The following is a 23,554-nucleotide window of genomic DNA, read 5'->3' as shown; positions in this document are numbered from 1 at the left end:
TTTGATTAAATACTTCCTGGCTTAACATATTAGCTTGATAGTTGATTTGAACTTAAAACTTTACACACCAGGTGGATTTGTATGTGCTCGTGATTAGTATCAGGACAGATAATTCTAGCTGCTGGAATCTTGCTTACATCAAGAAAGACTGCCGCAACCCTGGAAGCTAAAGCTTTGTGTGAGGAAGTATCAGAAATGGAGTCAAAAGATCACAGGGTAGATTTCCATTAACTGTTGGAGTTTTCTGAGTGGACAAGTATTGTTTTGGATTGTAGTTTTGTGACAGAATTTTGATGGTGGAAGTAGGAGACTTAAATAGCTGAAATCTTCCTGTTGTGTGGCACAAGAAGAGCCCAGGTTTGTTTGTGCTTCCTAATATCATTTCCTCCCATACACATAATTAGATAAGAGGTGCCTCATGATTGTCAGATGTAACAAAAATGGTCACAGAGTAGTCAAGAAGAAGTATAGTTGGGACTCTGATGACTCATAATGAAGATGGAAATAAAAATATTCCAATAACAAATATTTGATCTGTTTCAAATTTGATTAATTTATTTGAAATACTTAAAGCTGATATGTTAAACTAGGTGTATAAATTCAAATTGATGAGCATGGTTAACATTTATGAAAATCAAAGATGATTAAAATTTATTTAATGTACATATTCAGTATGCAGCAAAAAGAGGTATATTGCATAACGATGTTGAGACTGTTACTTGATGTGACACTTCCAAGTACTTGTAAATGTAGTCAATGCATTTTACTATTAAAAGGACTATTTTTTTCTCAAATTGAAACACAAAAGTCCATACCAGCATATTTGGGGTTCCATAAAGTATGGTCAGAACACAGAAATACAGGTTTAATGCAACAAGTTAGTTTTTTTCATGAAATGTGTCCCAAAGTAGTATTTGTTCCTTTGCCTAAAATGTCATGTGACACGAGTTTCTATATAGTAGTATTCCTTATGCTTTTTCCTCCTCCTGTTTATTTTCTCCAATTATTTTTACTAGAGAAAGCTGGAAACTAACAGGCTGAAACATGCATGTGGTGGTTCAGCTTCCTTGGCTGGGAGTTACACACACATGTGGAGAAAATCGCTTAACATAAGAAAAATAAAAAAAAGCTGACATGCCTTATAATAATGCATACTTTTCTCCTCCACCCATAAATTACTATTTATATTGGAGATAATTTTACTGTGTGTTAGAGCCATTGTACTTTGCCTGACAACAGTCTCAACTTCTGTCACCTCCTTTCCAGTGCTACCTCCTTCCAACACGGCACCAGTACTTAATAGTATCTTTGGAAGGGAGTTACTTGCCATGAAGAAAGGTGAAAGTTATATGATAGAATGGTTTGGGTTGGAAGGGACATTTAAAGATCATCTAGTCCAACCCATGGGCAGGGACACCTTCCACTAGCCCAGGTTGCCCAAAGCCCCGTCCAACCTGGCCTTGAACCCTTCCAGGGTGGGGGCAGCCACAGCTTCTCTGGGCAACCTGTGCCAGGGCCTCACCACCCTCATCATAAAACTTTCTTCCTTATATCTAGTCTGAATCTACCATCTTTCAGTTTAAAAGCATTGCCCCCTGTCCTATTGCTACAGGCCCTATTAAAATGTCTGTCCCCATCTTAGAAGCCTCCTTTAAGTATTGAAAGGCCACAATAAGGTCTCCCCAGAGCCTTCTCTTCTCCAGGCTGAACACCCCCAACTCTCTCAGCCTGTCCTCACAGGGGAGGTGACTCCAGCCCCCTGATGATTTTTGTGGCCTCCTCTGGACCCGCTCGAGCAGGTCCATGTCTTTCCTGTGCTGAGGAGTCCAAGCTGGACACAGCACTGCAGGTGGGGTCTCATGAGAGGGGAGTAGAGGGGCAGAATCACCTGCCTTGTCCTGCTGGCCACACTTCCCTTGACGCAGACCACCATATGGTTGGCTTTCTGGGCTGATGGCTAAAGTTATGGAACATGATTTCTTAATAGTCTTAAACACCCAGAAAATCTAATGAGAGGCAGAGACTTTGTTGGTTGTACTGTAGTTTCAACAGTTTCCTATAAGAATATGTAATAATATATTAATATGATAATTATAACTATTAATACATAAATAAAATATTAATCCATAATATAAACATTGATATATAATATTAATGTAATAATATCAATTGGTTATTTTGCATACTAATACATGCTGGAGAGGAGAGAGCTTTCATCTGAATTTGCTGATTTATTGCCTTAAAATGATTCACAAAGAAAGCCTGATCCTGGAAATGTTTTACTGGGCAAAATTCCTTTGGAAATTCCTTTGGTTGCCCCCTCAGCAGCCTCCACAATACATGACCCATCTCTTGTGCTTCTCAGTACTCTGTAGCTTCTGGGGCCTTCCATGCCACTTACTTTGCCAGTCAGGCAGGTGGACAGGCGTAGGATTAGACATCCCAGGGCTGCCAGCGGCTCCATTCTGCAGGAGTTTTATCTATTCTATTGAAAGTTTGAATGCTTTTGGTTTCCGTCCCGATTTAGAGCAGATGTGAATTTCAGGATGTCAGATTTCAAAATCTGGATCTGATCAATCAAATGGAATGAGTTTTCTCTGACCAGCCCTGCTGTTGACAGGAGCCGGTTGTGTGGTGGTCTGTCACAGCCTTGTGGGTAGAGCCCCCTCCAGTTCTCCAAGGAGCAGAATTCTTGAGTGGAGACCAAGAACATAGGGTGGCTCACAGGTCTCACTTGACGTCTGCTGTGGTGGCAAGCCTCCATGTATGAATGTTAGGCCTGAAGTGGTTTCCTGCATACTCAATAATGTACCCTAAAGGAATCATTCACTGTGCAACACCATCCAGGTGGCCACCATGTTTGACTTCTCCGTAAACTCCCAGAATGACTGACTCTAGGTAATTAGAGGGATGGGCTTTCACAGGACAGTCGTTAATACTCTGTTGTGAGTAAAGCTCCCCTGTTGGTTATCTGCCACTGCTTCGCAGTAGCTGTTTGCTTCACAGGCTGCAGAAAACTCTCTGACCATGTTGTAAAGTTTTCCTGCTGATTCTTAAGTCTTGAGAGTGGATTCCACTGACCCACTTTTGGCTGCACATGGAAGCAAAGGAAAGAGAGTGGCTTAGTTCTGAAATGGAGAATAATGCTCTTCAGGTTGTTCACTCACAAGATCATCTTTTCAGAGGGAACTGATAAATTAGAAAAGGTGTAATGTGTAAGTTCTTTTGAAATTATCTTTGAATACTGTAGACATTACCATGTTTTATAAAGGAGTGAATACCTCTGTCTCATTAAAAAAAAAAAAAAAGGGAAAAAAGTCCCCATCCCAACCTTATTATTACTATGCTTTTCTAAGATTGTGGAGGACTGGAGTCCTACGCTTTTCTAAGATTGTGGAGGATTCCATCATGAAAAGGTCTCTTTTGTGCAGGCACTGTATATGCATATTGTGAAAACAATTCTCTGTCTCCAGGAATTTATCATTAAAAATCCCAACCTGAAAGGATGGTTTATACACATGCATCTTTTTATGCCATGTGAAATTACTGGGAACATTTTCATGAGATTGAATTAGCATTGTTTGGGGCCTGGGCCCAGGTATGCCCAAGACTGTATGGAATACCCCATCTGAATAGAGTGCTGTTAGAAATAATGACTTGGTTTTCATTGTTGGGTACAAAATCTAGGCCAAATGGTGTTTGTTACTTTTGCCAGCCATCAACATCTTGCCACTCTTGAAATCTGTATCATGTACTCAGGCACCAGGATCTGACAAACTCATTTTTCCGCTGAAAATGTCCAGGATTGTCAGAATTTGCTACTTGTATAGAAGGTAACTAGAGAGAATGAACTTGAACCAAAATGAAAAATCTGCTTTCTTCAGATCCAGCAAAAGAGTATTAGCTTGGATTATAAAGATAGTCTGTGTGGGGGGAAAAAGTGACAAAATATTTTGTTTCAGGGTTAGTATTTATCATGAAATGACATGCCTTCCCTTAGAAACTATTTCGTAGAAACTTGTAAAACCACTTGTAAAAAGGAAAAAGGATCTTAGCTGTTTCACTTCACTAATATCTGCTATCGGAGTTGTAATTCTTACTGTATTTTTCTTGAGTTTTGATTGTTAAAGCAGCTAAAGGAGAGTAGGTAGTCTCTTTTGCTTTCACATTTTCAATAAATTGATAGTTTAATTTTACTATTCCTTAAAAAATCCAATAAATACAACTGTATCTTTTTCCTGTCCTGTCCTAAACACATAGGTAGGCAGTGGGATCTGTTAGTAAGTTGCTGCACTAGTGAATTACCTCAGATACCATCTCTTTCAGCAGCAGTATTTGATCTACATATTTGTGCCTGTGTTTACACGCCTACTGCAAGGAGAAGCCTCACTGAACACCTGCAGCATTGACCCTGTTGTTGGCATCAGTGTTTTGTTTGTTTAACGCTTCATGATTATACTATTATTTTAAAGGCCAGCATTGTTTATAGGCTAGTTACTGTACCTGTAATGCTTCATTCTTGCATCACAAAGGTGTTTCCAAGAGGAGTTAAGATTTGCTTGTTAATCTCATTTTACAGGTGTCTTGGAAGGTTATCCTGTCTTACATAAAACAGGTCCAGTATCCCGCCAATTGGACAAAACCATGTTTCATAGAACAAGTATAAGAGAGGGAGGGAAAGGAGCCAGCAGTCACCTTACACAGGTTTTCTCTTGATCACAGTGGTTCACAGGCTTTTCCATATCAGAATCGCAGAGGTCTGTTCTAGGTGATGTTTTTTACCAGTGCAGCAATAGTGGAATGGGAGAGTGGTCATGGTCCCCGAGGTCCAGGCAGAGAACTCGCTTTCTGCAGTGGGTGTGTAAGTGCAGTCTCCTTATCCAGACAATACTTTTCCCTAGTTTCTGCTCATTTAATTTGCTGTTTGTTGTGGCTGGATGCTTTGTACACTAATGGGTTTGTTTCGTTTGTGCGTATATTTTACTGTTTTAATGATTAAGACTGGTTGAAAGATTTGGTACTGAAAGAGAAATCAGATTGACTGTTAGGGCTGGAACTTTCCTGTGGCTGGCAGAGATGTGTTTTCAATAAACGCACTTCCTGAAAGTCATGTCATTTGTCTTCTGGATCCATCTGCATTGCAGGTAGTGTATCTCCAGGTCAGGGTTTTTTTTCTTCACAATTTGCTCATATTCAGGCACTTCTCATCGATCTACTTAAATACAACTTTAGCATGGCTCACATAATACCCAAAGGCTATTGTGTGTTTGTGCTCCATCGTTCATGTTTATTAAATCCACCTCTCTCTTTTGGGACATAGATTTTCTTTCTAACATTGCGTTTGGAGTTTGTGTGTGTTGAGGGAGGTCAAGAAATAGCCCAGCCATCCATTGCTTCCCTCAGGTGTTATTTTCATTACCTGCAATTTACTGCTGTGTGCTATCTTATTCACCTCTGTGTAATTGCAGAGAATGAATCTGTACAAATATTAGTTCAACTGATCTTTCCAGGGCAATAGTGGCAACCCTGTAGTTTGGGTTATTTAAAACATGCAATGTGCTTTAGGGAATAGTTTTGTTTTTCCTCCATTAGATCTTTTCCTGGCTTCTTACCATCCTCACTGAAAGCTGTCAGCCTAGACATTTCAGATCCTAAACTGTAGTTACTTTTTCCCAGTGACTTTAGTTTTGTTCTTGGAAGGTGAATAGCAGTTTTCTGATTGAACTCAAAGGTGGATCTCATTAATACAAAGCATATTTACAGTATCTGTAGAGCTCCTGTTGTTCTCTTCAGCACTGAGAGTCTGTTGGGCTGTTTGCTCTTGGTCAGTGCTTAGTTTATACCCTGTAATACACACATTGTCCAATATATTTTTACCTGACTGACTTTTTTTAAACTTATTCTGAGTGAAACATTTAGAAGACCTGATTTCTACAATTTCTGTTGGTTTCATATATCCCTGAAGTCGTAACAATTGGAGATCGATTTTAATGAACTGTGCTAATTAAAATAGAGCAAAAATGCAATTGTGTGATCATGCTGAGGATTTGGCTGGAGTTTAGTTTAACGATTGTCTACATGGAATTAAGAAAAAAATTATGAATGTGTGTTCCTGTTGTTACATTTTCGTTCAGTTAGTCTGCTTGTATAATCTGCCATGTAGCTCAGTTGGGACACTGATGTTTTAGTTCTGTGTGACATCCAAAAGAAGGACACTATTCACAGAATCTGGAAGGGACCCCTGGAGTTCTCCAGTCCAATGTCCTGCTCATAGCATGGTCAGCTGTGAGGTCAGATCAGGTTGTTCAGGGCTTTATTCATTTGAGTATTGAAAATGCCAAGGATGGAGACTGCACAACCTTTCCAGACTGCCTGTTATTAGATTAGGTCTCTCCAAAACTGTCCCTTTTCCAGGCTGAACAAGACCAGCTCCTTCAACCTCTCCTCACAGGACAAGTGTTCCAGCCCAGCTCCCAGAGCTCTTTGGTTACCGTCCTCTGGGCTCGCTCCAGTTCATCAACATCCTTCTTGTACCAGGGGGCTCAAACTGGATGCAGTTTTCTACATGGGGTCTCACAAGTGCAGAGAAAGGGAAGGATGTTAATCACTTCCCTTGATCTAATGGCCACGCTCCTGTCAGTACAGCCCAGGGTGCTGTTGGCTGCCTTTGGTGCCAGGGCACACTGCTGCCTCGTGTCCTGCTCACTGTCCACCAAGAACCCGGGTCCTATTTGGCCACACGGTCCCCAGCTGGTGTTGTTGCAGGGATCTTCCTCCCCAGGTGCAAGGCTTTGCATTTGTCCTTGTTAAATTCCAGAAGGCTCCTGCTGACCATTCCTCCAGCCTGTCAGGGTCCCTCTGGACAGCAGCTCCACCCCCAAGTCTATTGACTGGTCCCCCCAGCTTGGGGGAGTACTTAGTTCTCTCCTCCAGCTCATTGATAAAGATGTTATCTCTTGCCCAGGTGCAAATACTTACCATATGACTGAGAAGGAATTGAAGAGAAAAATATTAACAAATAATGTTCTGCATTGACTTAATGGAAAATACAGTGTTAAAAAGTTTTTTGTTGTTCTTTTTAAATCCCCAACACAGAACTATTGGACACACATGATGAGTGTCATAGGTCTTAATGTACAATGGACCTTTAGATAAATGTTACTGAAGCAAATAGGACCAATAATTCAGGAAGGTCTCATTCATGTACTGATTTTTAAGCTAGTTTGCCAGCCAGGATTTGAAAAAAAAAATAAAGCATTTGGTTCTGTAATTATTTGTGCAACTACAAATTCAGTCTCTGCTTTCAGCCATCTGCCCTGCAGGCATTACTTCTAGTGCCATTTGGATCATTGGCGCTATGTATGGTCCTCTGCATCTTGTTGTGTTTTGTGGTTGACTTAGCCCTGGTCATTCTGATACAAATATCTGCGTTCATATTCCTGCCTTTTTTTCCCTATCCTTTTTCTTTATCTCTTTTAGTCTTTTTAAGCGTCTTCAGAACAGCTACATGGGCAGGGGAAGCAGTGTGGTATGCCTGGACAGGCATGCTTTTATTTACTGTGCGAGATTCACAGTGAAACGATTTTATTCTTCTGAAGCTGCACATAAAGAAATGCAGTCTTCATTTCTGCAGCAGTTCCTGGTGTCTGTACTTTCCTGGTCAGTTCAGTGGTAACTGATAGGTGTGCCAGTAACAGTAGGCTGTTGCCCTCTCTGCCATATAGGTATGGCATGGGAGAAATCCCAAGAGCTTCTGCTGTTGCTGCTGTTGCCAGTAGAAGGGCAAACTAAGATTGAATGTCCTTGGGCTGCTCCTCAGTGAAGAGGATGGCCAGACTTTTGCTTGCTTGGATGGCCCAGGAAAGAAGTTACTCATTTTACCTTAAAGATAGTAACTGCAGGTTTTACTCTAAATGAGATGACGGAGCAACTGCTTTGGGGTCAGAAACCCTTGATGATTCCTAGCATGAGGGGAGCCCTTGCAGTCTTTCAGAGTGATTTGTTTCATTTAAAAGTCTTGGATTAGGGTGTGTGTCTAATATATAATAACGTTCTACCAAGTGGCTTCTGGTGAACTCAGCATATGGCGTAGATGGGGGAGCAGACCATATTTTCTGTGGGGACTTGCAGGTGTGGGGCTTTGCAGGTGTGGCACTTTACAGAGATTGCTGGCTTCAACGGTTAGGAATTCATTGAATTTCACTTGTTTGAAGAACCTAACTCTGTGCCGTTCCCTCTGGAGCATGACTTCAGCCTGCAGGTCCCTGACCCTGTTAATGGGCTTTTACAGTAGCATTTCATCAGTGCTGCTGGAAAGCTTGTTCCTAAAGGCTTAACAGTAACATTATCCAGAGCAGTTGGGTTTTATGGAACTACAGAGACTTTATGGAAGTATAGAGATTATAGAGAAGTGTAATTGGGTGAATATGACAGATGGTATCCAATAAGCCAAGTGCTATCTCTTTGCAGGAGTTTTATTTCATATGTTTTTAGACGCTTTGTAATGTTCATATGGCACATTACACCCGTTCTTGCCCTTCTGAGTCAGCAGTGCTCTAAAAGATCCCATAACCTGCTTCTCTTGACACAGCAACATACCAGCTTTCTTCACAGCAAGAGTGCATGGAAAAGATCTGAGCGATTTTGAAGATTAGTCTGGTATGGTGGGGTTTTTTTCTTTTCTATCTGGTTTGATCATTTATTGTTTTTGAGTTGCAGTTGGCAATATGGCAGAAGAAACTCGAGGTGAAAATATCTCCTCTAATTTTCCATTGCTTCTGGTTTAGTGTTATAAATGGGAGTAATATTTTCTTATCCAATTCCTTAGCTTTTTATAATGTGAACTCTTTGTTTCAGGAATTTTCCATGACTATGTACATTCCTTTTGCTTCTGTAAAGGTCCCTAATTTCACACAGAGTTTTTGGGTGCTGCTGTTAGTAATGTATCATCATGAAGCAGCAGAAAGAGAAGATGCAAGGGTGACGCTTTTAAACAGTGTATGGAAGTTTAGTCTTCGTTTGTTTGACCAGCAACATGTCTCACTGCAATTAGTGCTGGGCTGCAGAGATGTGATAGATATGATTTTGGACCTCTGTCCTGGTAAAAAAGTTATTGTCATGGAAAATGTTCCTTTATGAAGCAATGTCAGGAAGGAACAAAAACATTGTCTCATTTGTTAGGCAGAAACAATAGAGCTGCTTTACTGTGCCAGACTTTTTCTTTTAAAAAAATAAATAAAATCAGTGACTACATGCATCTTGCACATTCTACTTGAAAACACTTCTTAATTCTTTTTTCTTGCAATGGCTTACTGAAATGTGAGCAGTTTGCATGTTCAAAGAGTAAAGGTGAATTACTTGATGTGAAATGTGTTATTTGAATTAAGGCCTTCTGTTTTTACTTGACTTGAAATCAGTCCATGTGGAGTTACAGTAAAAAGTAGCAAGATGATGATTTACAGAATCTTCTGCCTTCATCTCAGAAGTAAATTGTGGAGCTTCACGTAATCATGAAGCTTCATCCTTATAACCTGATTGGTTTTGGGTTTCTCTCTAAATGATTTTTAAGGAATACAGATTATGACGAGCTTAGAATACTAAAATTCTTGCTTATATTTTTGTCTTCATTATGACATGCAGCAGTATAGAAAGCCTGGTTATTTTTGTGTAAATTTAATGTTGAAACTGTTTGTAAAATAGATTTTGTGTCTTAAAAAGGGGGTATGAAAAGTAATACTTTGACAAAAAGGTGGTTGTTCATTTAATGTATTCCCCTTTAGAAAATAGGAGGTGGGGATATTTGAGTCAATTGTTGTGTTTAAAATTTGAAAATAATGCTATCTAAATTTAATACTTAAGTCTCGGTGGGTCTTGTTCCAGGCTGCTTACATGAATCTTTATAATACATAGCTATAGGTTTGATAAGCTCTAATGGGTGCATTGCTCAAGTTGTGTATAGATGGATGGGTTTTCCCTGGATAATTATCTGCAAGGAAGTATATACAAGCTCTGATTTGTTAACTGAATTTGGACCAGACTATTACTGCTGACCTGAAGTGCTGTTTACAATATTATATATAGTGTAAAAATGCTTTTTTGTTTTAAATGGGTCAAAACCGTGGCTGAGATGCCAGGTGGATATATGATACTTGATCAAATAGGAGTAAAAAATGAACCTTGCTGGATCTTCAGGATGCTTCAGCATCATCATCAGCTTGCTAATGTGTATGCATTCTCTTCAATAATTCAATTTGCATTAATTATAAAGTTATATTTCTGTATTAAGACTGACTGAGTTTCATGCTGCTGCTGGGATTTTCTAGCATCACATCAAACATGTAGGCAGAATTGCTCTAACAGCCTTGCTCTCTCTGCGATTATTTCCTGTAGTGGTCTGGCCATGTTACAGCCATAGTTTTTCCATTGTACTGGACCTTTAGTCTCTGACCATCCCAGTTATTTGGGCCACTGAGCAACAAAACCATGGCCATTTCTGAAACTGGGCAGGATAGGCTGGGTCCTCGCCATGTGCATAACTCTTCCAGGGGAAAGAGCAACTGATTTTTTTTTTTTTTTTTTTTTCCCAGAGATCAGGAAGTGCAAAGGGCTGTGCTTCTACTCCTAGACTTTTGTGTTTTCCAAAGAAAGAAAAGTGTAGGTTCTCTGGATTTCAGCTCTTGGACCCCAGAGCATCTGTCAGAGTGCATGGACTGGCAGATGCTGAGGCAAGATCATCTGCTAAATGTCTCTGCAAGGCTTCACTGAAGTGTGAGAAAAAGGATCAGTGATGGTTACACACTTGCATCTGAGTCTGCTGCAGGTGTTTTTCAAGGTAGCAAGAATAAGGGCCTGATGGAATTGCTACAGAAACAGAGCTTATTTAATTTATGTGTCTATTAAAACCCTTATGTCCCTTAATGGCAAATGTTGGGAGTCACCCAGTCTCAGGAGAGTTCTTTCACTGACAATCAGGGAATGTGAAATAATGGCTGCTATCAGCAACTCCAAGGTCCACTAGTCCTGTAGAAAATATTAACAAAGTACACAGCCTCAAACTGGAGTGCTCTGCTGTTATAGAAGAAGAGTATATAGGTTAAATGGATCCTTTTTTTATTTGGACTTGCATAAGAATTATTTAGGATCAAGAAAGTACGGAATTGCAGCTTTTCAGTGATACTGACATTGAGTAACTCTTAAAATAGACAGAGTTGGTGGTAATGAGGCCTTTTATACACTCTGAAGGCTTCAGGAGAGTGGTGTGGCTGTCTCGTCAGAGTAGGCATTGTCAGACAAGTCCAGTAATCTAGAGGGGGAGAGAATTGTTGAAGTAGCTGTATTCTACTGAACCTCGGTATCAGTGACAAAAGCTGGAGTTCAATTTTAGTTGTTGAATGTTATAGCTTCAATAATGCAAGGCTTGTAGTTAATACATATTTACAAAAGGATTGTGAAAAACTACCCAGAATGTTATAAAATATGAAGTGAGAGAATGAAGGACCTGGAAGTCCCAGACAATCTTGTCAGCTGGTTTTCAAGGTGTGCTTGCTCTTTTGTGTCAGCTTTGATTGTGTATATTCAGAGGCTCTAAAAACAGCATCTTGCAGTAGAAGGGCAAAATGGAGAGGTGTTTCAGTGTCATAGCATCTGTAGTTTTTGGGTGGAGTTTTTTTTTTTTTCTTGGCAGTCTTGTGGTGTGTCTGATAGTTGCTTTGCATTCGTGGAATGCTGCATCAGGGCAAATCACACCCTTCCTCTGACTGGTGTTTGCTGTGGTCCTTAAATTGCCATATTTACTGAGGTAAGGTTGGGCATAAAGAGACCTAAGGGAGCTGTGCTTGTTTACCTGAACCAGAATTTAGCTTTTTGTGGCTTCCCAAGGGTCACAGGTAAGGTTTAGATCCTGATGGAGGACATTTTCCTGACCCCTTGTTCCATGCGGTGTGCTGTGCCAGGATATGGTGTGATGGGAAAGCAGAGGAAGCTAGAGTCATCTGGAGTGCTTAAACACCTTCTCTGTGATAGAGAATTTAGAATTATAGCCAATCTAGCATAATACTGAAAACCATTATATTCACATAAAGATAATTACTGAACTGGTGGTTTATGGGAATGTCTGAGAAGTGTATATATAGCTCATTTAACATATGTGAGGGAGTCAGCATAGTCTGATTTATAAAGCAGAAGATGAGAGGAGAGAAGAGATCAGAGTTTTCTCCTTAGCTTTGCAAATGACTGGTGGAGTGGAGCAATATTGGCTCTTGACCTCTCTGGGTATTACAGCTGTATATGCGTTGCTGCCTCTGCAGTTCTTATGGTCTGTATTAGCATCATTACATGGTTTTGACTTTTTTCAAGCATTGTCTTAAATGAGGAGGATTTGTTCAGGCCATAAAGCCTGAAACTGAGCCATCTTTTACTCAGTTGTTTGGCCAAAGATATCTGTTAGGGTAGTTTTACTTTCTAGCAGTGCAGCTAATATGTATTACAGTTGTAGTGAAGCACTCTTGAAAAAAATCTGGTATTGTATACCATGGAGGAATGTGTGTCTTCTTTTTATAACTTGTTTCTGAAATTTATCAAAGGAAGAATGCTTGGTGTAAAGCAGAACATTTTTGTGAGTGTGAGGGTTTTTTACTTTAATTATTTTGCGGACTATGAGTAATGCATTACCTCTACAAGAGACTGTGTAATTTCATACCTGAGGTTCTTGTACAGCACAGTTTCATTCTGTGGAACATCAGCCTTTTGTAACATATAACCTGAGTATAAATTGTAAAAGGCTGATGCTACCAATAATGCTTAATTATAGGTTTTGATAATGCTGTCATTGGAAAGGTGGCATTCTGCGTGCCTTTATTAGCTGTCCTATCTAACTCTACTGTGATGTTACTGTCTCCTAAAGAGTATACATTAATACATGGGAAGTAATATTTTTTAATGAAGTTTCCATTGCAGTACGATTTGGTTGTACAGAGGTCAGAATCCAGGTTTGTTTGTCCTGGATTTTTTTCTTCTTTTTGATTGTTAAGAGTGATTATAAAAAGAGGGGCTAATCTTTTATAGAAATGTGTTGTAAGAGAAAAGGAATTTTACTTTTAAGAGGCAATTTTTTTTGTTCTATAGCACTATTTAATTATCTGTGTTCAATGTTTAATCATAATGTTCTTACAATAGAAACCTTTGTTCTCCAGAAAAATAGTCAGTAGTTTGATAAAAATACTTCACAAAAATAATTTTCTGATATCGATGCCATTAGTTTTTAACATCTAATTAATGAAAATGATTGAATGTGCAGGAGCTAATCTCCCAACTAGTAACAGCAGAAAGAAATACAGCAGTGTGCAATAGTCTTGCCAGTCTCTAAAAGTTGAAGTGCATGGCAATAAGTGTGACTCTTCAGATAATCAGGAATAAATTCTGGTTTTCTGTGTGCAAAAGATTAGACAGTTTTTCTAACTTAATTTTAAATACTGCTGAGTTGTTAAGCACCCTTACACGCCTCACTTTTAATATGCTTTATATGCAAATTTTCAATCAAACCCCATTGCTGTATACATTGACATTTTGCCTTAGAAGACAGTGGAGAAGAAAAAAAAAGCTGTAGACTGTGGATTTTGCATTTCTTTGTGAACTGGCTGAATATATATTTTTGTTGAAGTTTGTGAGCCAGGTTTTTTAAGTTTTTCATGGACTGCATTTAAATTCTCTTGAGCCAACTTTTGCAAGTTAGGGCAGGCAAACTTCCATGGAACATTGTAGAAGTTTTATATGGATAACTTCTGCAAGAGTTTGCTCCAGTGATTGCTGCTAGGTGTTGTTTTGAGTGATAAATGTGTTCCAATTACGTACTCTTTGTCTTTGCAGTGTTCTGGATGATGAGGGGAGCAGCCTGCGTCAGCAGAAGCTTGACAGGCAGGTAAGATTTTGGAGGGGGACCTTCTTGCTCTCTGAAGTCTAGATCTTCAATTAATGAAATCACTGACACTGGTAATTGATAGAAAATTGCATCCTCTGATTAGGGAATGCAAAAGAGAGGTCTGTGGAGGTTACAGCTTACTAGAAGTCTAACTTCCATTAAAATTTTTCTTATGACTGTGGTTTGAGTCATTCTCATTTCCACTGCCTTGGACTTGTTTTAAGCTGACTTACAATGTATTTGTTACCCCTTTGATGGACCAGAAAGGACAAGAGGTTCTGGCAGACATGCCAGCCAACAGAGGTTTACCACAAAGTTTTTACATCTTTTTCTTTTCATTCCATGGATTTAGCCCTTGAGGCTGTAAACTAGTGGCACTACATGCTATGTTGCATATTTTGCTACTGCACTCCTACATGATTTGTACAAAAAAAGTGATTCTGAATCTCTCCCATGAAATCTCAGGGAATTTTGCCTTCCAAGTTTTAATGGGGTTTGAAGTTTCCACTTTTCCTTTGATTTTTCTGTGGTCTCCTTTTCACGAAACTTTGTCATGTTTATAGTTAAATCTTGTGAGTTTATTTTATGTTTTCTATACATTTCTTTCACATTGTTTTACCAGCTTGCATGTCTACCAGCATCTCATTTTCAAATTCAAATACTTCCTATTTATGCCATAATCCTGTACTAGATTCTGATTATTTTAAAGTCATGTTGAGGTGTTCCACACAACTGATGGAGCTGAGAGACTTCACTCTCCATTCTTATTCTCCAGTTTTAGTGCATCTCCTTTCTAGAAGCAGAAAATCACTGTGCAGGAGCTGTGAAATAGTAAAATAATGGATAAGTAAAATTAACAGTTCAGTTCTCTGACGTTGTGGAAGAGGGCTCAAAGAGGGAGGTGCCTATGGTGCCATTGGATGCTGAAGGTTTTAGATTTCAGCAGGTCTAGCTGAGTAATTCAAGTGTTTAATTAAAGTTCATCTTGTGTAGTTGTTAAATTAGGCTCATGTCCAGCATTATCACTTGATTCTAGTTTGCAGATTACCTGCTTTTAATTTACAGAAACTTAAATTGGCATCACTGCCTCATGCCCTCCCATTGCTTCACAGCCAGTGCTCTCACACACTGTTGTTTTCCCAAGGGTTATTTTGAAGCAAGCTCTGACAGCTGGTAGACTGCTCAGGAAGATCTATTTTAATTATTTGCTGTTTTCAGCAGAGAAGGTGTTTTAGCAGTGGGTTGGTAGTGGTTTTTTGGAAAGATTTCCTATAACCTGATATCTCAATATCCCACTTGCCAACTGCTGCTACTGGAAAGCTGGAGAAGGTATATCCGTTGTTTTTTACCATAGGTTCCTACTGTTTGGAGTCCAGTAACAGATACTTTTCTTTGTATTTTCCTCAGCGAGCATTGCTAGAACAGAAGCAGAAAAAAAAGCGCCAGGAGCCATTAATGGTTCAGTCCAATGTGGACAGTCGCACAAGAACACGCAGAATGAAACATTCGGAAGAACAAGCACCATTGGTTGAATCGTATCTTAACAGCAACAGCAGCACCATATATCATGGTATATGAATATGATCTATCGCATGTATATTTACTGCAAGTCATAGTATGATGCTCTCCCGTGTTAAATTTACGCTAATAAGAACAAAGGTTGTTGTTTTGGATTTTTTAGTAAATAATTGATATCCTTCACTTGTGTTTGGGGATAAAAACATCAGAACTCTCAATGCTAGCCTGACAGGAGGGAGTGAGGTAACTAGCTGCTGTGGGGAAGAGAGAGTGGCTTATCCCTTCTGCCACGAATATTGAAGTGCCTTCAGCCTTGGTTCCTACTGAAGTAAAGCATATGCTGTTCCACTCTGTGTATTCCTCCGTACATAATTTTGCTTAAGCCTGACAGTGTTAATGATAAATTTGAAACCTGTTAACTAATTTCAGCTAAGTTTGCACATAATAATTTCAAAGATACTGTATTGCTGCAAGGTTCATTAAAATAGGTGAGTAGGTAATTAAGAACATTTCAAGCTTGTACAATGTGGTCTACGCTTTCTTATTAAAGATTACAGAATCCAGAAGGGACAGAGACACTTCAGGTATCAAAGCCATAAGGAAAAAATTATAATGCCATTTCTGTATTGTTAGACTTCAAAGAATTTAATCATCAGAAATAAATCATAAGCAAACCAGTTATTTAGTTCTGTGCTCATATGGCCCATGCTTGTTGTCCCCCTAATGAGGGTAGGTGCATACTTTTCCTCAGGAGTTCCTAGAGGGAATATTGTGTCTCCTGTAGATCTCATTCCAGGTTGCTAACACCTCCAAGAGTGATAGAGAACAATAATTTTCAAATTTTGTTTTTCAGATCATTAAGTTGAATTTGATTCATAAGAGATTCATAAACCTCAGTAGCAAAAGGCTTCCTTCCCTGAGTATTGATGGGTATGTGGGACAGGAGCTGAAATATACTGCTACTGGGAGTGCAGTTGGCTGTTTTCAAGTTGGGAATGCTACTAGGTGGCAGAGTACTTAAGGTTTAATGTCTAAAACCTAAGATGCCTTTGTGAATCTACCTCTGGAAAAAAACCCAAACCAACCAGTATCCTACTCTTAAATAAACAAAAACTTAATGCATCATTCAATTTGGATCTCTATCAAGTATACTGCATGTGCTGTAGTTTTTGTCTGCCCTGTCATTTCATTTTCAGGTGGTGGTCACAACTTTCAACAAGGAGATGGCAGGTATCTACTGGACTAACTAATCATGCTGTGAGAAGTGCAGCTTTCAGAGCCTCTACCCCTGGTTTGCAATTGGTGGAATGTTTTGGTGTGGTTACTGCTACAGAATTTATTGTTAGAAACTGGGAATTGAATTGATTAAATGTTAAGGTTTCACTAATAATAGGCCTTTTTTGTCTTGCTTCTGCAAGCAGATATGCTACTGTAATTGATTTCAGGTGGAGAATTATTTTAATTATGTTTTTCTAATAAATTTTAAAAACACTAGTAATATTTCTCTCTCTTTAATGTCTTTTTCCCAGGGTCTGGGAGGAAAATTTTTAAGATGAAACTAAATTTCTTTCCAGTCTGACCTAAGAAATTTGATTTAGCACAGAATTTTAGTTTGTTTTCTTTAATTTTTAATCACAGAAAACAGGAAATGTTGTTTCTTTCCTCTTTCACTCAATAGCTTATCAAAGGTACAGAACTGTTCTAAGAAACAGTATCTCATGGTACAGAGGTGCTGTTGTATACTAAACCTTCTGTCTTGTCAGTTGAACAAGGTTTTAATTTTCACAGATCAGAGAAACAGACATTATTGTCCCATAAATGGTAGCAAGTTTCATATCTGCACTGAGCTAAATGTTGCAACAGTTTGCACCAGGGTGGACTTTCTGATTTAAGAGCACAGATAATCTCACTTATGGTAAAAGTGACCCTTCTTGTAATATTATACCACAACATTTACAGGAATACTTACTAATTTATTCTCCTTAAATCAGTCTGTTCTAAATTTGTCTCTCAAACCCATTCAATATTTCACAAGGTTTCAGAGAAGCAAAAAAAATATAGTAATGTTTCTTGTATTCAACCTGGAGTTTGTTAATCCCTGGGGACAGCTGTCCTTGTAATAAACTGCACTGTTAGCAAAAGCCAACTTAGGGGTGTTTAATTACCTAGTAAAGTGTTTTATTGCCTTGTAAAATCCTTTGTTAGGAACGTTGCTTTTGAAAATATTATAGGAACTCCAGAAGTGTCCTTTTTTGGTGTGGTCTTCTCTGGGAATGTGCTTAGTGTCTTAGGTTACACTGTTTGCATGGTACGTCGTTAGGTTTTGATGGCCATTTTTAACTATGGTATTCAGATTCAGGGTTGCCACTTTTTTCCCCTTCAATGGAAACATTTGTATGTGGGAGTGTTGGATGCATGAGACAGCTGAGCTGTTTCTAAAGAACTATTCTGCTCTTTTCCGTTCATTTGTTTCTGTTATGGGCATGCTGATCTTAAGTTAAGAATGACTCTTTGATGGGAGTTGTCAGTCTACTGAATGAGCTACACTGCTGGGATGAACATGTTTGTGAAATCAATTCCTGTACTGCAAATGCTACAAAAAGAACATTTCTTTCCACCTATCATCCTGCTCTGCTCTCCTTTTTAGCTTGCACTAATTCTGTGTAGCACAAAAGTACTTGTTGATTTCAACAAATAATTGGATGCCTGTGTGGAGATATCTCTGTGGTACTCTGAGCAAAGTAGGTCAGAGATAACATCTCAGCAATTCTGAGACGTTAGGCTTTCTGTGCTGGGAAATTTTCTTTCATACGCTGCCATAGCTTATTCTGATGCAGTTATCTGTGCTGCAATGGTTCCCTGATGGGCAACTCTACTATGGAATAAAAATTCATTTCATTTCAGAATAATTATCAGAGTGTGGAGTAAAAAGTCAGTCACTTTTGTTCAGGAATAGAACACTGGCCTGGTGAGCTATTTGTAGGTGGGTACAGTGGAAGAGCATATTTCGCCAGTTAAGCTGATCATAAGTTTTTCCATATGAAGGAGCCCTTGGCTGCTTTTGAACCTCTGCAGGGAGTTGCAGGGTGATTGCTGCTAGTCCTCTGGCTGCACATGTATTTTGCTTCATCTAGCTTTGTGCTGAAGGGAAATGCAAATAAATCTCAGATGCAGTAGGATGGAGGGATGTTAATTAAGGGCTGTGACAGCTCAGCTGGGGCAGCTCACAAAGGGGATAATGCAGATGTGGTTAGACCCTAAATTACCTGCCTGCCGTTTCAAGAAATAGGTACCCTTGCATTAACTTCCATGATGTTTGGCTCCAGTTGTTACTAGTACAAATAATGCCTCTCTCTCTTGCAGTACCAAATACAACTTCATCACTATTTCATCATTATAAAGAGTAAAATAAGAACCAATAACAACATTTTGTATTGCTGTTGAGTTTACATTGTATATAAAAGACAACAAAGTCATTTATTCACTGGAATAAATTTAATCCCTCTGTGTAGGAGAGATCACTTAAAAATTGCTTTGTCTTTTCTTTCTTGTGATCTTGTTTTTCGGTGTTGTTCATAAGGATATATTGCTACCTGTTTGTTTAAAGTTTTTATTAAATTTTACTTGCCGTTCTGTAATGCCTCACGGTCACATCTGCTGGTTTGTTTTCATGTATCTCTACACCACTTATTTTGTGGAGTTTGAGAAAACCTGAACAAACATTTTAGCCTGATACGACATTGCAGAATACTGCTATGAGTACAGTTCTTTTCAATCCGGATTGCAAATACATACTGAGCATTCCTGGAGCCAAGTAGCATGCAGAGATACACTAGTTACTGCAACAATTTAATTACATTCTTTAATTACATTCAATGCAAATGATGAAAGCCCGTTTTTACAGAGAAGAGTAATTTTACTTCTGTAAAAGTGGTGAATTTCCATTGAGGAGTGATTTTTCTTTTCACAGCACTGAGGAAGGCAGAGATTTGAATGAGTGCCAGATATGCTTTCATTAATATTACCATACTTTGTTGCAGCTGTGGCTTTTTTTTTTTTTAAGACTTGAAATTAAAAATGTTTTCAATTAGATACTCTCAGAGTAATTTTCATGGCAACTTCCAATTTAGAGATTTAGATTAACCATGTGTAAAAAGGCAAAATTACTTTCTTACTTTCCTTCTTTGACATTTGGCAGCACATCTAGATGTAATGGTTGTGGGGTGCGATGAACAGACTTCTGATGATAAGCCATAGTTCTAGATTGTTAAATTTGACGTGTCATTCTGCTCCTTTACCATGAATGATGAGAGAGAGTTTTCTGATGAGTATCAAGCTGTCAACTTTATAAGACGATGTCAGTTAATCATTCATTTAAAAACCATATATTTGCATGTTCATCAAAACAGTGTCTTGCCATCCCTGTTTTCCACTGACCTTGAATGAGAAGGTATTAGTTTATTTTTGAAGATAGCAAGGAATGTTCTGTGCAGAAGACTATTAATACTGAGATCAGGCAGCACTCCAAGTATTGTGTGGGCAAAATACTTAACTTCCAATAAGCATATATTCTGAAATCTCCCTTTCAGCCACAGTCTCTTCACCTTCATCCTTTAAAGCATCTTTTTGATTTATCAGCAGTCCTTACTGTGCTAGTATTTTTCCAAAATAAACAAACCAACCCAGCAGCAGTGATCAGAGAGCAGCGGGTAGCAAGTGGTTTAGAGGCCTTTTTGTGGTTCTCGGTACTGAAAGATTTGAGATGGAAGCTTAGAGGCAATTGCTCAAAATTGCTTGAAAAGCTCCCTTCTCTTTGCTTTAAAGTTCCACTTAAAGTACCTTTACTTTCAGTTACTCCTTCACAACTAGCCATTATTTTCTGTCCTTGACAATCTGGGTGTCTGGGAGCAGCAGGGGCCGGGAGGTGAGGGTGACCCCAGCACAGGCAGTGCCCTCGCAGACACAGCACCATCCCCCAGGCTTCGGACACGGCGGGCAGAGCCGGCCGCTGCTGCGGGGATGCTCAGCAGTCCCAGGCATGGCATGAACCCACGTCCCAGGGCCCTGCAGTCAGGGCCGAGGGAGATGGGGTCAGGAGACAAGGCCGCAGCGTCCGTAGGAGGGGTCCGTCGAGCAGATGAGCTACCTGCGGCGTAGCGGCGGGGCCCTCCCGGGAGACACGGCCCCAAGCAGCCACACCTGCCGCAGAGCCCCGGCCCATGGGCAGGGTACGGGGGGAAGCCCCCAGCGAGGCTGCTCAGGGCAATTAAAGCCTACTTCTGCCCTCAGGGCCCCAGTACACAAAATAATTATGTAATTTCTTACTGTTCTTACTCTTCCCAGCATAGGTTTTTCATGGATAATTTCAGCTTTCCTTATTAGTTGTCTGCTGTCCCAAAGAGTCTCTAATTCATTGCTATTAACTCTCCATTTCACATGCTTGCTTTTCTTTCCCCCTCCCCAGGGTCAGACAGCAGATACGTGAGTGTTAGGAAGAATCTTTTGTTTAATTCTTCCTTTGTTCTTTCTGAAGAAATCTTATAACAATGAGCTTTTAATAATGTCCTTAAGCAGCACCAGGTTCTCATGTACACTTGTTCCTTTTTTCTCAGCCTGTTCACATTCACTTACAAGTATTTTCACCTTTGCAAAATCAGCCTGGTCAACACATCAGTGTTAGATACATAAACTGCAAGGAGCCACAGGCAATTTATGGGCAATGTAAGTTCTGGGAATCTGGAATCTGACTGTAAATTACTAGTTGCAGGGGTAATGCCTTTGATTATAAGCATTTTGAAGCAGAAATCAAATCTTTGCATGCGATTAAATAGTAACTAATATACCAGAGTTCTTGCCCTAATTCAGGCCCATTTATTTAACTAATTTTATTGTCTATATAAAACTAATAAAAATATTTCATTGCATTGTAAAATATAGTGGGTTTGCCCATCTTCAGAATAGTTCTGGTAGAAGCCAGTGTCTTTTAGATGATTGAACTGGTTTACAGAATCTACATTGATTAAATAAAGTTATAATGAATGACAGCCCAAATAAGCAGCAAGATTCAGTAGGGCTAGAACTTTACAAAGTAAAATAGCAAGCCATTCTTACAGTGAAACACAAGAGCATCTCAGGCAACAGTAAGAAAAGGACAACCACTTTGCATTGATTAGTTAAGGTACATCCTGACTGAACTGTAGTTTATCTTTCTTTGCACGGTACTCATTCTGGGTTTTACTGTTGAGAGAATGTTGGTGAATAGAATGAATATTTGCCTTACAGTTGAGCCAATGAATTGCCTCACACACCACATCGTCTGGTTCAGCCTCTTTCTACTTAAGGTACTATGTTAATAGACTATTTGCTTGTTGTTCCTCTTCTTTACAGCTCAGATCCTGAATTAATATTTCAATCTGTGCTCTTTTCTGTCTCCTCAAAAGTATTTTTTCTAATATTGTATTGAGGTTAGTAGTCAGTTCTTGATTTAATGAACATGGATGAATAACTCTAAAATTAAAATCATGTCATTGTTTTATTTGAAAGCTTGCCATTTATCTCAAAATTATTTCTTACAATTTATGAGTCCAAATGAGAATGAAACACCGTATCTGAGAGTCCAGCATTATTTGCTGTTTGGAATTCTGTCTCACCACAACACATGCTCCTCCATTTTTGTCTTGTCTAAACGCAAATTGTAGTACAAACAAATTCTAATAGAAAAGGAAAATCTGTGGGTTTTTTTTAAGCAAAACTTTTAATAATTTGGGGTGGGGCATATGGAGTATTGGGCTAGATTTTCAAATGTAGTCTATTGTTTAAGATAACTATCAATAGGGATTTTTAAAGTTACCTAAATTTCGTTTTTGTACTGAAATGAATACATTTTTGAGTGACAGTCTTTGAAACTCCATCCTTGTATAGTTGCATTTAAGGTTCTTTATTTATCCTGTGGTACTGCCTACCATTGTGTTTAACTTTTTAACATCCAGCTAAGGACATAATCATATTGTCTTATCAGTGAGTAGGGAGACCAGTTTATCTCATTTTCTTTATTCAGGTTTTCTTGCAGGGAGCTGTAAATTGTTTTATGGGGCTATCTAGAGCCTGTGGAGAATGCTGGTTAGAGTTTGCCTCAAGGTTCCCATCCTGCTGAGAAGGGAAATTCTTGTCAGATCATTACTTAGTGATCCAAAGATGTAGTAAAGGGCAGAGGGGAAGACATTTGATCCCCTGACAACATGATTGGGTATAAACATTGCCTCTACGAATTGCTTCATCTCCACAAAGACAGACTAGAAGGGGTGCTGGTTTGAGAAGTTCAAAGCTCCACATGCTAATGACCAGCTGCAGAGTGAGTAGGGAGGGCATTAGAAATGGCCATTCTCACAACTCTCCGTGGCAGGAGAAAGCACTGGAAATGGAAAACAGAATTTTTTACTTTGCTCCACATCTAAATATGTTGGATCCACTGAGCAAGGCAGGTCCACAGACCTCTCCCTGTATGTCAGCAGGCTTCAGAAGACAGCCCACTGCCCACTCCTCTTCATGGATCAAAGTGTTGTCTGGCCCTGTTGACACGAACTGTTATGCTGTGCTGCATAAACTTCACTTCCTACCAGGCTGCAGTGGGCAACACTTACACGTGAGGTGTTTGGGGAGGTCAGTGCTTACGGGCAGGGGAGACCACTGCTTATCCTGTGCTTAAAGGCAAGTATGTAGCCAGTCCCCTGGAACTCAGCACTGTCCTGAACTAAATTTGTACAGTCAGTAGCAAACCTACACAATTTCTTTGGTATCTGCAGTCACAAGAGAAAAAATTAGAGCGGATGAACCTTAGCTGAGGTCTGCTATTTGCCAAACAGTTAATAGCTAAGAATAAGATGGTATTGTTGTGGAGATGGTATTTTGGGATTAGATTTGGATTTATTTTAGAGGTAGTGCTTTAAATGTAATGGTAAAGCTCAGACAATCATCCTTTAGAAACAGGAAATTCTGTGCCAATTCCTTTCATGAACCCAGCTGCAGTATCTGCACATTTATGGTTTAAATCTTATTTTGCAGCCTCCATCACTTATGTCTGAAAGTCCCGTTTGCCACAGACAGCAGTGATGGTATATGCTC

The 23,554-nt window shown here is 39.3% G+C and overlaps 1 protein-coding gene across 8 annotated transcripts in view; it reads left to right on the top strand.

Moving 5' to 3' along the window:
- The window catches only part of TUB (TUB bipartite transcription factor), a 154,409-nt gene that overhangs the window by 94,556 nt on the left and 36,299 nt on the right, over window positions 1–23,554 (top strand). For all 8 annotated transcript variants that reach the window (XM_074884393.1, XM_074884389.1, XM_074884388.1 and 5 more), the window contains 2 exons: window positions 13,864–13,915; window positions 15,323–15,485. In XM_074884393.1, coding sequence (XP_074740494.1) covers window positions 13,864–13,915; window positions 15,323–15,485 — 215 coding nt within the window. The remainder of the gene's footprint in view (window positions 1–13,863; window positions 13,916–15,322; window positions 15,486–23,554) is intronic.

This window comes from Strix uralensis, chromosome 15 (genome assembly GCF_047716275.1).
Source record: "Strix uralensis isolate ZFMK-TIS-50842 chromosome 15, bStrUra1, whole genome shotgun sequence".
In the NCBI taxonomy this organism is placed as follows: domain Eukaryota; kingdom Metazoa; phylum Chordata; class Aves; order Strigiformes; family Strigidae; genus Strix; species Strix uralensis.
Note: the sequence above shows the minus strand (reverse complement) of the source record. Positions and strands in the feature narration are given on the sequence as shown.